The sequence below is a fragment of the Betta splendens genome, chromosome 22 (genome assembly GCF_900634795.4).
Source record: "Betta splendens chromosome 22, fBetSpl5.4, whole genome shotgun sequence".
Classification (NCBI taxonomy): domain Eukaryota; kingdom Metazoa; phylum Chordata; class Actinopteri; order Anabantiformes; family Osphronemidae; genus Betta; species Betta splendens.
Genome location: NC_040900.2, coordinates 6,882,844 through 6,897,587, shown reverse-complemented (window position 1 = coordinate 6,897,587; position 14,744 = coordinate 6,882,844). Strand labels below are relative to the sequence as shown.

At 44.0% G+C, this 14,744-nt stretch overlaps 2 protein-coding genes and 3 gene segments (V, D, J or C); 1 reads left to right on the top strand and 4 right to left on the bottom strand.

Annotated features, from left to right (window-relative positions):
• LOC114848974 (excitatory amino acid transporter 5-like) overlaps positions 1-3,501 on the bottom strand; it is a 4,820-nt gene extending 1,319 nt beyond the window's left edge. Inside the window, exons 1-8 of the mRNA XM_029139941.3 lie at positions 3,319-3,501; positions 2,600-2,679; positions 2,293-2,508; positions 1,410-1,452; positions 1,103-1,316; positions 896-995; positions 302-535; positions 29-223 (exon numbers count right to left, since the gene is read on the bottom strand). Of these exons, the coding sequence (XP_028995774.1) occupies positions 29-223; positions 302-535; positions 896-995; positions 1,103-1,316; positions 1,410-1,452; positions 2,293-2,508; positions 2,600-2,679; positions 3,319-3,483 (1,247 nt within the window). The 5' untranslated portion in view covers positions 3,484-3,501. The remainder of the gene's footprint in view (positions 1-28; positions 224-301; positions 536-895; positions 996-1,102; positions 1,317-1,409; positions 1,453-2,292; positions 2,509-2,599; positions 2,680-3,318) is intronic.
• The window catches only part of LOC114848981 (Ig kappa chain V-III region MOPC 63-like), a 26,785-nt gene extending 21,392 nt beyond the window's left edge, over positions 1-5,393 (bottom strand). Inside the window, 2 exon segments of the V gene segment in view lie at positions 4,819-5,131; positions 5,224-5,393. Of these exon segments, the coding sequence occupies positions 4,819-5,131; positions 5,224-5,275 (365 nt within the window).
• LOC114848749 (immunoglobulin lambda-1 light chain-like) overlaps positions 1-14,744 on the bottom strand; it is a 72,611-nt gene that overhangs the window by 47,440 nt on the left and 10,427 nt on the right. The gene's annotated exons all lie outside the window — the stretch shown is intronic.
• LOC121201975 (Ig kappa chain V-III region MOPC 63-like) overlaps positions 1-14,744 on the top strand; it is a 26,968-nt gene extending 12,224 nt beyond the window's left edge. Inside the window, 2 exon segments of the V gene segment in view lie at positions 13,365-13,400; positions 14,243-14,744. Coding sequence covers positions 13,365-13,400; positions 14,243-14,580 — 374 coding nt within the window.
• LOC121201939 (immunoglobulin kappa variable 4-1-like) lies at positions 11,629-12,871 on the bottom strand. The segment is given in 2 exon segments: positions 11,629-12,611; positions 12,704-12,871. Coding segments are annotated over 2 exon segments (378 nt in total).

Genomic DNA, 14,744 nt, shown 5'->3' with positions numbered 1-14,744 from the left:
GCGCAGAGGGCAGCGGGCTTCCTCTCACCTGATGGTGACCAGCTGGCCAAAGTCCAAGTCGTACTCATTGACCTGAGCGATGAAGATGGCCGCCACTGCCTCGTACAGGGCGGTCCCATCCATGTTGATGGTGGCGCCCACCGGCAGCACGAAGCGGGCGATCTGCCGGTCGACTCCGCAGTTCTCCAGAAGACACTTCATGGTGATTGGCAGAGTGGCGGAGCTGCAGGGGGAGCAGGAAAAAGGGCGTGAAGGGGGGTCGTCACCGCACAGACCGGGTGACTGGGGAACGCCCGCTCACCTGGAGGACGTGGCCAGTGCAATGACCAGGGCCTGCAGCAGCCCTCTGATGAAGGGGAAGGGGTTTTTGTGCGTGAAGAAGAAGTAGAAGAGCGGCAGCAGGACCAGGCCGTGCACGAACAGGCCGGACAACACGGTGATGAAGTACATGCCCAGCTTCTCCCCCAGGTGGGCCGGGTCGTGCATGTCCAGGATCTTCCCCGCCACCAGGAACACGATGCCGAAGGGGAAGTACCTGCAGGAGGGCAGAGAAGAGGTGAGAAACTCCTCTCTCTCGTTTTCTGTTTCTCAGTTTGTCCTCAGCCTCAAACACCTGCTGTTCTCTCAGGCACTAAATGTTCTTGTGGCTGAATGGGGGAAATCCCTGCTTCCTAAAGCTATATAAAGCTATGCTGGTCAAACATACAGTATGACATCATCCAACGTCCCTGAGTATCTGTTCTCCCTATTCCACTCACACCAGCGTAATCCACCAGCTGACGCACACTGACGGTGGCATCTACTTTTAGACATAATCTGTCTGTCGTTCGCAGTCTTTTTCTGGATGTATGTGCGTAACAGTCCATGTGTGTGTGTGTGTGTGTGCGCTCCCTACCACATAGCCGCGTTGATGATCTTCATGACGCACTCGTTGATGCACTGGCACACGTTGACCAGTGGAGCTCCACGTTCTCCCATCTTTCCCAGCAGCAGACCTGTGGACACGTAGATCATTCCACTCAGTTGTTAGCAGCTGTATCAGAAACCTAGACCCACCCACACATGAATATGACGTCTATATGATCATGTGTGACTTTCTCACCCATCGTGGCCGAGAAGATGACGATCCCCAGGACGTTCATGCCTTTGCTGGTGCTGGGGACAATCTTGTACTTGATGTCGGGCGCGGGCGTGATCTCCAGGAAGACTGGGTGGCCCAGGTGAGGGTTGTGGTAGTCGGGCATCACATACACATAGTTCACCTGCGACTCCTTTATGTTGGAGTTCTGCACGATGGGCACCAGATCTGTTCGGTACTGGAGCGAGGCAGAGGAGAACACGTGTATCAATGAGCTGTCGAGTTCGGACTGATCAGCTGCGAATTACAGGCTGAATTCCCCTTCACTCACCTGTTGAAACGTTGCTTCTATCAGATTTGATGGAATCATGTTCCTGTGAAATGTAAAGGAAAATTACTTCTTCACTACAATATACAACCTGAAAACATATATATTGTGATGATTTGATATGACAGCCCGCATCAGTACTGGGTCTGTACTTAAACCACACTCAGGCACTAAATGTGACCCTGAAGGCATCAGGTATGAGGCAACAGGTAAGAGAAGGTACAGGCCTCTAAATGATGATTAGTGCATTAGTGGAGCTGTGCCACACACACACACACACACACACACACACACACACACACACACACACACACACACACACACACACACACACACACACACACACACACACACACACACACACACACTGCACAGGCGCCTTCTGAGAAAGTGCAGGCTTAACAGATTGCAATTAAGTGTCTCCATAATCTTGGCCACTGTGCTGCAGCAGTGACGCTGCAACTCTCTGCTGCTGTTGCTTCATCTTTTTTGTGCAGTTCCGAAGCATCACTTGACCATCAGACACATCAGTTCACCAGCATTCTGCTTGATGATTCTTGTTTTGCTGTCATTTACTTTAACTTTCTTTTGTGGCCTCCCTGTATTTCACTCATATGTTCAGGACGCTTTACTGGCTGAGGATGGAACATACAGTATAGGACGTTCTTCTTGGTTGAAATGAATTGTCAGCTCCTGGGATCGAATTGATCCTTTTGGGATTTTGGGATTAAGAAACTCCCTCCTCAACAAAGCCCAGGAAGTACACATGGCTTAAACAGGATTTGAATGATTTGTTTTGGTTTTCCCCACAGCTAATCATTATACAAGGCACTATGAATGAGTGAATGTTGACCTTTTGCCTTTTCATTATTGTATTATCATCTACCTGATGAGGTCCAGCAGGGCGTCAGCAGAGGTCATCACAGGGCCTGAACTAACATGATGACCCTCTTTCTCTGATCCTGTCCCCGGGTGAATGATGAGCACCAGGACTATGCCGACGATGACGGCGATGAAGGTCGTCCACAGGTAGTAGGTGATGGTCAGGACTCCCAGACGACCACTGGCCTTCGTGTCCATGGCTGAGAGGCCGGACATAAGACTGGAAGGAAAGCGGGGCTGATGAGCATTGATATAATAATATATTGATGTTGAGCTGAGTGTGGCCCAGCGTTGGGGAGCAGCTTTCTCACCTGGAGGTGATGAGAGGAAGAATCAGCATCTTCAGCATCCTCATGAGCAGCTCCCCAGGGAAGGAGAAGTAGATCTTGGCCTGCAGCACAGAGAAACCAAGCATTGTGTCTACAGTTCGATAAGTCTCTAGGTTTATTATCATTCAGTGACTCGACCACATCCACTACATGTGGAAACAATGAATGAACTCTAATGGTGTTAGTTAATAAGATGAACTAAATCTGATTTAGGCTATTGTTGTTTGTGCTGCCTTTGTCCTTCTTAGAGTAAGTTGTTTGGCCTGTGTGTGATTATTCCCATCACTTCTTAATGCACTACAGTGTATAGCCAATAAATAAATCAACCCTGTTTGGTTTAGGCTTTTTAAAGCCTTTACCTTGTGTTTGTGTGGAGCTGCTGGTGCACAAGGTTAAACTTCAACCACACAGTGATTGACCATTTAGAGCATCTTACATCATCAGCACAAAGCTCGTAGTGGCTGTAATTTAAATGCATATGGTGAATATTTCTGTCCCTGTTGCACCAACACTTTCCTGTTTTACCCAGTTCCTCTATTACATAACTGACTTACCTGCAGTTCCAGAGCCTCAGATTTTAAAAAGACCAGCTCATGTCCCTTCCTGCTTCTTGAATGCTGTGCTAATTTCTCATTTCCCTGAACACACTTGATATAATTGAAGTACATGTGAATGCCATCTTCCTTTCATCCATACTGTACCTGTGTGGACAGGTTGAGCGAGCGGAGGATGAATCCCAGCACGCAGCCCATGAGCACGGCGAACACAGAGAGCGTGAGCAGGCCGTTCCTCTTGCAGTAGTCCTTCACGTACTCCCTGATCTTCACCGATACCATGTTCTTCACAGAATTCCTTAAACTCTCCATCCTGACTCAGGCTCGGTCTGTGTCCCAGCAGCCCCCACCCTCCCCCCGACTGAGGCCGGGTGTCCGGATCGCCTGGTGAGCGGGCTGTAGCGCGGCGTGTATCCCACAGGAACCGAGGCAGAGGACGGCCGGCGGATGTGGTGGAATGTGGGTCCTGTCTCACATTGAGGAGCTGATCCAGTCTGAGAGGAAGCGTTCACTAACTGATTCCTAGTAGAGCACTGCTTAAAAGGATTATCCCTCTCCGATGCTAACAGAAAGGCTTATTAGAGACGCAAGCCCTCAGCACTGATTAGCTCCTCCATTCATAGCTCACTGTGAGTCCAACCTGCATGCCTCCACTTTGTCATCATAAAGTGCTTCTGTGAACATAGTATACGGCTACATCTAATATTTTATACGACATGAAAATCCAGCATCGTCTGTAATAAGTCTGAACAAAATATAAAAATAAAAAAGTCTCATTTATAAGAACAGTGTTTTTAAATATGTTATTGTTTCATAGTTTCTTTCTAGGGACATAATGATGAGTGGAAGTTGTATAGTCTAGTAAAGTAAAGTAGTTTAAACAGTGCAGGCAGGATTACCTGAGGTCAAAGGTCTCACCGGCATCAGTCCTTGATGTTCAGAACATGTCCTGACCTTTGACCTGCTGTGATGTAATGTCGTAAGGTCTGAGGAGGACACGGGTGCTTAGACAGTGAAATAATGCTGCGTTAGCTCTAGGAAACAGGAGTGAACCAGCAGGTGTCAGTGTGAACTTCAACCCAGCAGCAACGGTCTGTGCCATAAATGTGACAAAAATAAATCATTTAAAGAAAGAATGTTAATGTTTTAATATTTTATGACTGTGAGACGAGAAACTGACGAGGCTGCATATTGTCACTGACTCTTCATGTGAGTGTGTGGATTCCTTGTTTTTTTTCTGTAACCCGCTCACGTCACAGTCTGTGCTGACCTGGAATCAGACCCAAGATGGAGGCCGTTCTGTCTGAGGAGCTGAAGAGCTGCCTGCGTCACTTGAAACAATTCCAATAACATTCAATCCTTGACCTGAACAAATTCACCGAATGGCAAAAAGCGACACGTGGACATTTGACTAACTTAGTTCTGAAGAAAGAGCTGGACAATGTTATTACATCATTAAACTGCCATTAAAGTTCCATATAATTTAAAAGTTATGCTGCTTTAAGAAGAACAGTGTATGATGTGAATATATGTGAGGGTTTGTGTTTGCTCGGTTTCTTCTTCAGCAGCTGCAGTTGGTTCCTGCTGTAACAGCTCAGTGTCTCTGACTGAGGAGGTTTTTGTACGGCGCTAAATCACTGTGTGAACTCTCCACTACTATGACGACTCTGACAGTAATAAACTGCAGCATCTTCAGCCTGAACTCCTCTGATGGTCAAAGTGAAGTCAGAGCCGCTTCCACTGCCACTAAACCGACCTGGTGTCTCTGACTGCAGCTTTTTTACAAAATAGATCAGGAGCTTTGGGCTCTGACCAGGTTTCTGTTGGTACCAGTACATAGCCTCCTCACCATCATCCCACTTGTGAACAACTGGGTTGGTTTTACAGGTGAGCGTCACAGTGGATCCTGCAGTGAACGTCTCCACTGGAGGCTGAGTCACCGTCACCTGACCACTGCATCCTGCAGACAAAAAGCAACCATTGATTTATCAGCAGAAATCAAGGAGAGAAAAAGCAGCACATCATGTTTGAAGCCTTGCTGAGTGAGTGAACCTGTAAAGCAGCAGCAGAGCAGCGTCCAGATGAGGATGGTGATGAGAGTCATGCTGCTTGTGCTTCCTGCTGTGTTGACTGACACATGTGAGTCCTGCAGTGTTGAACTCACACCACTATAAACCTTGTGAGTTCACTGGAGGATCAGCTGATGATGCAAAGCCTCCTCTATGGAAATGACTGGTCTGCTCTCAACACACGCAACACAAGGCGGGAAACAGCAGCAGGAAAAACTGCTGGATTCATCACATTTAATATTTTAATGCGACAGAGGAAAAAATTTTTTGAAGCTGAACTTGTGTTTTTTTCATTTGTATCAATTGGATCAAAGTTTTATCTCTGTGGTTTGTGGAACATGCTTTTCTGTTGTTTAAAATAATCCATGTTTATTAATTTGCATTAATATTGTTTAAATTACATGTTAACTCCGAATAATTATCAGGTTCCATGAGTTTTATGAGTCTGATGATACATAAAGTAAAACTGAAGCAAAGGAAGCAACAACTGAGTGTTGTTGACAGTGCAGGAGGTTTTTGTACGGCCACTTCATGACTTTGTATCATTGTGGTTCACGTTTGGTGGAGGAACCAAACTCATCGAGTTCTGTAAGTACAAGACTTTTCTAATTTATACAAGAAAATCATTTTACAATGATTACATTTTTCAAAGCTTGAAATTTTTAAGACAGATTTTTTTCTGTGAACAATATTTTATTCATTGAGCTGTCATTGTGTTGACTCCTGGGAAAAATTTACATTTTAGATTTATTCATGCTAAATTTGAAAAAAAAAAAACATTCATTGGATGTTTGGCATTTTATATTAAGCTCTTCATGATGTTTGGTTTTAAATTATTTTAAGGAAAGACTGTTAACATCTTTCTTGTTAGATGATTAACACTTCTATTTGTCATTTTTAATGAAATCTTCCCACTTTCACAAAATTATTTGTAATAATATATAGTATTATATATATTAATAATAATAAATTAACGTTTTTATGTAATGATACTTTGTCTTTATTTATTCTAATATTAAGAAAAGGAAGTGAAACAACCAGATGTTGAAATGTCCGTTCAACGTTCCTCATCTTCTCATAGTTATTTAGCATAAAGTCCAGATGATATCATTTGTAAATGATGAACACGTTCCGTCCTATCTCTAAGGCTGAGTGACTGTTGACCTCTGTGCTGCGTCCTAAGCGTGTGCTGCTCAGCTGTCTGTCCTACACTGGACCTCAACCTGCTCCTTGTGTGTCTCTGCTCTCTCCTCCAGCTGGTCCCGTGGTCAGACCCTCCGTCTCTCTGCTTCCTCCGTCCTCTGAGCAGCTCTCTGGGGGCTCGGCCACGCTGGCCTGTCTGCTGAGCGGCTACTCTCCTCAGGGAGCCGTGGTGAGCTGGGAGGTGGACGGTAGCGAGGTGACAGAGGGCGTCCAGAGCAGCTCAGAGGAGGAGAAGAACGGACGCTTCAGCAGCAGCAGCACCCTGACCCTGAGCCAGGAGCTGTGGAACAAGAGAACCCTGTACACCTGCAAGGTCCTCCATCACGACCACAGTCAGGTCCAGGTCTTCCACAAGAGCCAGTGTCAGGACTAGAGGAGCTGTGTGTGGGAGAAGAGGAACAGACCTGCTGCTCTGAGCAACATGAGTTTAATGGAGTGAAAGGAAAGCTTCATGTGAGAAACGCGTGGAGCTCCGTGAATGTGTGTCTGCTTAATGAGTGACCTGATGATTCATGACAATAAAGCTTGCTTTTATATGAAACACGATGATGTGTTGGCGTCTTTTACAAGTTACAGACAAGTAAGAAATTAAATAATTCAAAAAACAATACATTTTTAATAAAATTTATGAATGTATGAATAAATATAATGTATTGAGGCACATGTGTCTGTTTAGCTGAGAGTAAGAAAACTGAAATGAACCTATTGATTCAGAAATTATATAATTTTTTGTTTTATATAATGTATGAATATGTTTTGTGTTTGTTGAGGTTAGTTTCAGCTCTGAGTTCAGTGTCAGTGTCAGAGTTTGTTCCTCTTCAGCAGCTGCAGTTGGTTCCTGCTGTAACAGCTCAGTGTCTCTGACTGAGGAGGTTTTTGTACGGTGCTAAATCACTGTGTGAACACTCCACCACTATGGTAACTCTGACAGTAATAAACTGCAGCATCTTCAGCCTGAGCTCCTCTGATGGTCAAAGTGAAGTCAGAGCCGCTTCCACTGCCACTAAACCGATCTGGTGTCCCTGAATGCAGCTTTTTTACATAATAGATCAGGAGCTTTGGGCTCTGACCAGGTTTCTGTTGGTACCAGGACATATCCTCATCACCATCACTCCACCTATGAACAGCTGGGTTGGTTTTACAGGTGAGTCTAACAGTGGATCCTGCAGTGAACGTCTCCACTGGAGGCTGAGTCACCGTCACCTGACCACTGCATCCTGCAGACAAAAAGCAACCATTGATTTATCAGCAGAAATCAAGGAGAGAAAAAGCAGCACATCATGTTTGAAGCCTTGCTGAGTGAGTGAACCTGTAAAGCAGCAGCAGAGCAGCGTCCAGATGAGGATGGTGATGAGAGTCATGCTGCTTGTGCTTCCTGCTGTGTTGACTGACACATGTGAGTCCTGCAGTGTTGAACTCACACCACTATAAACCTTGTGAGTTCACTGGAGGATCAGCTGATGATGCAAAGCCTCCTCTATGGAAATGACTGGTCTGCACTCAACACACTCAACACAAGGGGGGAAACAGCATCAGGACAAACTGCTGGATTCATCACATTTAGCATCTTACTAGAAAAATATTACATTGTTTTGCACAGACTCTTAAACTGTATGTAGCTCAGGCATCTTTTGTTGACTGTGCTTCACTTTTGGAAGAGTTTCTGCACAGCGACTTATAATCTCATGGGAAAACAGCACAGTGTTTGTTTATACTGTAGTTGTCTTCATCGCAAAGACTCTTTTTTGTAGGTCAGACGATTCACTGTGCTTCATTTTCAAACACTTTTCAGTGACTTTGTTCACCGTTCATTTATTTTACATGTAGTGAAAGAGACAGATGACAAAGGTTTTAACTGCTTTACGTAAATGAGTCACACCTTCTTTTCAGTCAAACCCTGGAGACCAAGTAAAGCTGCATGGTAGAAACTGCCTGAGGGGATGTTTGTGTTTTATTTATATCAGGGTTGTGTTCACTGGACCGTTCTTCCTCATCACAGTCTTGTCGTCGACCATCTGCACCTGCAGCAGGTTGTTTGTAGCAGAGCTCTGACTCACGTCATCACCATGGCCATCAAGACCATAATAATCTGCAACACCTTTAAACTGAACACATGTGGATGAGTCCAGTGACAATCAGCTGAGAGGACATTAAACAATGTAAAGAGAGTTTATAGCTGATCCCCAGTACAGAGCATGGAGTTCTGTCACACATTACTTGTACAGCAGTGGTCTGTTCTGTTCTGCCTCTGTCCTACACATTATCATGTGTAGTTGGTAGAGCAGACTGGAAAACAAGCAGAGCAGCACCATTACCCAGTCCTTTGGAGGCATCAACAGGTGTATGATGCTCCCTGCTGGTCAGACTCAGTTACTGTACACTTCTTTTATATATTCTGACTTGTGAGAGACATTAAGTCAAAGGTGTTTAGACCAGCAGTGATTGTGCTTTGATTGTGGTCAAGTGTGAAAATAGTGTGATGATGGTAAAGTGAGAAATGAGGAGCTGTGTGTTGGAAAAATGCTGCATTTAATCATTGAAACATATTTTGCTGAAGCCTCTTTAGCTGTGCTATAGCCTTGAAGTTTTCTCCCTTCTGCTCTGCAAGAAATAGGGAGTACCAGTGTGTAGCATCCTTATCTGATGAGCCCAATGCTTGCTTTGTGCAGGAAATATTTCCCACGTTCTGTGTGACTATGTACTTCCCAGAATGCAATACATATTATGAGCTGAATCCCTGTCTTCTCTTCAGTGAGAGGAAGTTGCCTTTGCTGTAAACTGCTCACTCCTTGCAAGTAAAATCCTGAAGAAGGTCTCAACTGATTGTGTCTGCTTTATTTAAGATTTACGAAGGGAACTAACAATTTCCCTAACACTGTGATCTGGGTCAAATAAAGAAACCAACCTGTTACTTTGATCAATATGACCTATAGTTCTGATGCCACTCTGTAATTACTTTCTATGTGATCAGGAGGCTCCTTTCTTGTCTGTGTTCATTCCTGTCTTCTCTGCCTCCTCTTTTCTTGCTTGTGTCTGATGTAATTATGTTGATCACCTGCACCTTTGTCCTGTTGCTTGTATTTAAGGTTCCCTCCCTCATGTTTCTGTGTTGGTTCGTTCCTGATGTCAAGGTCATGCTGCTCATTATTGTCCTGTCTGTGTTCATGTGTTGTCACTTTATTCGGTTGTGTTTGTTTGTGACCCACTGTTCTGTATCCTGTTTTTTTGCTACGGTGCTGAGCTGAGCAGGCTTTCTCTCAAAAGTTACAGTAGGAGCAGTTTCACAACACTGGTGTTGGCTTTTAGACTGACTTCTGTGTGGATGTGTGGCAGTGTGTAACAGAAGGAGTCAAAACCATAGACTTACTTGAATTGCTGGAAGGCTGAACATTGGGGTGCATGAACAAACAATCTGGCAGAGAGTGTGGTGAGAACGGGGGCTTAAACATCGGGTTGGTTACTGATCTGCAGCTGATGAATCACATGACTGAATACTGTAGTAAAGCATGGAGGCACAACCAGAACGTGCTGAACTGGAACCAGGCTGAAGACTGGGGTGGAGCTTGAACAGCAACTTGGCATGGCTGAAGGTGGAGCTGACTGCTGAAACACTAAATACCAAATTAGAACCAGAAAAGAACATGAATAGTGGACATGATGCTGGAACCATGAAAAAAGTCACATACTGGTCTTTCATATGTTTATATGAATTAACTGCTGTTTTTTTCACATTGGCAACAATCGTGTCTCTGTATGAAGCCTCTTTTCAGGTCAGTGAGACAAGCATGATTCAATATGGTGCCGTTGTTTGAGGCCTGTCATCAGACACTCCTCTGTTTATTGTCTGTTCTGTCCTTTGAGTAGTAGACAAAACAAACACTGACAGTATCAGCTCTGCTGGTATATGTTCATGCAGCCATGCTGAAAATCTGTCTATCCATAGAAAAATGGACTATTACAATCATAGATCACTAAAGATTTGCCATCTCCACCAGTGGAGGTACTGGTACATCTGTCAGGTTTTGGGTTCATTTCCTGTTTTATTTTGTAACATTTCCGGTTTCTGTTCTCATCCTGTTGGTTCCAGCCTCGCCTCTGTTTCTCATTACACACACCTGTCTTGGATTAGTCATTACTCACCTGTGTATTAACCACCACTAGCCACCATAGCCAGTTGCCAGATTGTCATATGTCAGCCATCGCGTTCCAGCAGTGTCTTTGTCTCGTTTACCTTGTGTTGATCCTGTTTCGTGTCCCTGACCACCGACTCCGGCCTACTCCCGAACGGTACTGTTGCCTAGAATAAACTTTGGATACTGACCGGACTGTCTGACCTCGAGCTCGCCTGTTCCCTGCCGGTACTGTAGCCTGATTGATTCTGTTACCGAACCATTGCCTGTTTTTGGACCTGATCCAGCCTGCTCCCTTGTACCGACATCCTGAGATTCTGTGTTTGACCTGGACCGCCTTGTACTAAGATTTACGGATTAAACTTTGATTTTGCCACCTATCCTGTCTCCTTACACTGTGCATGTGGGTCCGATCTCTGCCTAAGTCTGACAACATCTCCACTGACCGTACCTTATCTGTCCGGAGAGAAAGCGGTGGAGGAAATGATGAAAGCGCAGTGGAATGGCTGTGCCTCTTTGCACGTCCACCTCAGTGAATACTCCCAGAAGGTGGAACAGTTTCTCCATTATTTTATTGATAAAACTACCAGTAGAAGACCAAATTTTGCTGCTAATCTTCCTGATCCATCAGTCAGCCCTGTTTATTCAGCTGCTCTTGATCATTTCATGCCAGTGCACCTCTCTTATTCTTGTTATGATTATTATCAATTGCTCTTTAAATACTGGGTCAGTCCCTAATGCCTTTAAACATGCTGGTGTCCAACCTCTTCTTAAAAAGCCTGATCTAGACAAGTCCAGTCCATCGCAGGGCAACACACACTCACACACACAACCATTCACACACACACTCACACCTACGGACCCGGAGAGAACCCACGTGAACACGGGGAGAACATGAAACTCCACACAGAAAGGCACCCGGTCTGAACCCAGGCCCTTCTCACTGTGAGGCAACAGTGCTACCGCCTGCACCACCGTGCTGCCCTAGACAACTCATTGCCTTCTAACTCTGGACCTATTTCTAATCTAACATTTTTGTCAAACACTGTAAAAAATGTTTTTTTCAACTCCAGTCATTTTTGTGACATAATGAAATTGAAGATAAACATCAATCTGGATTAAAGTCGTGACACAACACAGAGTCCGTATTAAGAAAACTTAGTAATGATATCTCGTTGGCACTGGATGCTGGGGACTCAGTTCTGATGATGCTCTTAGACTGCATTATTTGACACAGTGGATCATGAAATCCTTTTAGCTCGACTGGAGCACTGCTATTTTACCAACAGCCGTTTATTAAATGAAGTCTGTCTGTGTGGAGAAGAGGAACAGACCTGCTGCTCTGAGCAAAAACTTCAAAACAGCACAAAGCCTCAACAGATTGATGTGGATGTGATTTGTAGCTGTGATGCTTTTGGTTGATAACACTGATTAAACCTCTATAAGTCAACATGAACAACAAATGTGGTCATTCTAAATATTTGAAAAAGAAAATTTTTATATTTTTTATAGGTTAAACTGGTGTCGTTTATTAATAATTTTATTTCATAAGAATTTCAAAAGACGTAATTAACAGACATGTATCAGTGTTATGAGTTTAAGGTCTGAGTTCAGCGTTTGTGTCAGAGTTTGTTCCTCTTCAGCAGCTGCAGTTGGTTCCTGCTGTAACAGCTCAGTGTCTCTGACTGAGGAGGTTTTTGTACGGCCGTAAATCACTGTGTGAACACTCCACCACTATGGTAACTCTGACAGTAATAAACTGCAGCATCTTCAGCCTGAACACCAGTGATGGACATGGAGAAGTCAGAGCCGCTTCCACTGCCACTAAACCGATCTGGTGTCCCTGACTCTAGATTATCTACATAATAGATCAGGAGCTTTGGGCTCTGTCCAGGTTTCTGTTGGTACCAGGACATATACTCAAACACACCGCTAACTCCATCGACAGCTGTGTTGGTTTTACAGGTGAGCGTCACAGTGGATCCTGCAGTGAACGTCTCCACTGGAGGCTGAGTCACCGTCACCTGACCACTGCATCCTGCAGACAAAAAGCAACCATTGATTTATCAGCAGAAATCAAGGAGAGAAAAAGCAGCACATCATGTTTGAAGCCTTGCTGAGTGAGTGAACCTGTAAAGCAGCAGCAGAGCAGCGTCCAGATGAGGATGGTGATGAGAGTCATGCTGCTTGTGCTTCCTGCTGTGTTGACTGACACATGTGAGTCCTGCAGTGTTGAACTCACACCACTATAAACCTTGTGAGTTCACTGGAGGATCAGCTGATGATGCAAAGCCTCCTCTATGGAAATGACTGGTCTGCTCTCAACACACACAAGGAAAAAAGATCACACATTTAGGATTTTTGACATTTAGAATTTTAAAGGAACAGGTGAAAATATTTTAACACATGAGCAGTTGAAGGATTTTTGTTGTGTAAATGTGTTTGTTTATCACAGAAATTTTAATTCAAGAATCTATTCAGAATATTTTAATCAGTATCAGAGTAAACATGTTTTTATGGAGTAATTTTAACTGATTAAAAATAACTAAAGAAGGAGATATTATATTGCTACATGAAAACTAATAGTTTCTATGACTGTTAAAATTAACCAAAACTGAAGAAATAAATACTTTTTCAAATGACATTTATTCATTTTCTTATTGTACCTGGTCACCAGTGTTGGTTTTATGATGTTACTGGAACAAACCAGGTTTGTTCTCATTGCACAGAGTCTTGTTGACAGTGCAGGAGGTTTTTGTACGACCACTTCATGACTTTGTATCACTGTGGTGGACGTTTGGTGGAGGAACCAAACTCATCGTTGACTGTAAGTACAGAGATTTTCACTTTTGTTCAATATTTAACAGTAAATTAATCCTTGAATTTAGTTTGTTATTGACAGTGTGTTCAATGTTAGTTTTTGAATGTTGCTAAAATGTATTATTTAATCAAAGGTGAGCTCCACCTGTTGAAATGTCAGCAGTTATTTAATTCAGATAAAAAAAAGCTTTTAGAGCTTTTATTAAGACATATGATCAAATAGTTTCATTATTATACAAAATATGTCTTTTCAAAAGTCAATCTCATGCTTGCAATCTTCAAAACTTATTAACTATCATTTGTTTTTGAAACTATGACAGAAATTCAGGATTTTCTATTACTAATATTATATAATTTTTTTTTACAAATGATTGTATCAGTAAATGCAGATGGTTGTTGAGTTGATGCTTCATTTATTCTACATGTAGAGAAAAGGAAGTGAAAGAGACAGATGACAAAGGTTTAACCGTTAAACACTAATGTTTCAGTTCAGTCACTTAAAACAACAAAATGATCAGTCGACTTATTAACTGTCACATATTATGAAGCAGACATGAAAATATGATCAAATATTAGGATTCATTGTCCATTTTAGTTGTTGGACCCTTGAATCTGGTGATGTTGTGATACTGAGTGACTGATAGCAGCAACAGTAGAAGCAGATGTGTTTGATGGAGTGCAGAATCGGAGGTTCTGCTGCTCGTCACACCTTGATGTGAACCTTCTCTCTCTCTCTCTCTCTCTCTCTCTCTCTCTCTCTCTCTCTCTCTCTCTCTCTCTCTCTCCTCTCTCTCTCTCCTCTCTCTCTCTCTCTCTCTCTCTCTCTCTCTCTCTCTCTCTCTCCTCCAGTGGGTGTGGTGCCGCCCACCCTGAGCGTCCTGCCTCCCTCCACACAGGAGCTGGAGCGGGGCAGTGCCACAGTGGTGTGTGTGTCCAGTGGGGGCTTCCCCTCCACCTGGAGTCTGGCCTGGAAGGTGGGGGGCAGCAGCTCCTCAGGGGGGTCGCACAGCCCAGAGGTCCTGGGGACGGACGGCCGCTACGGCAGGAGCAGCACCCTGAGCCTGTCTGCAGAGCAGTGGAGGAAGGCGGGCTCAGTGAGCTGTGAGGCCAGTCTGACTGGACAGAGCCCTGTCACTCAAAGCCTCAACCCTGACCTCTGCTCTGAAACAACAGCCACTCAGTGCTGAGGCCAAATGTGCCTTTACACACAGGTCACACATGATCAGTGTGATGTGATCTAAGGTTATTCAGCAGTTTGTGTGTCTTCACAGCTTTTACACATTGTTACAGTCACATGTTGGACTTTTGTGCTTCTGCAAAACAAATAAATATTTGATGCTCTCGTGTCGTA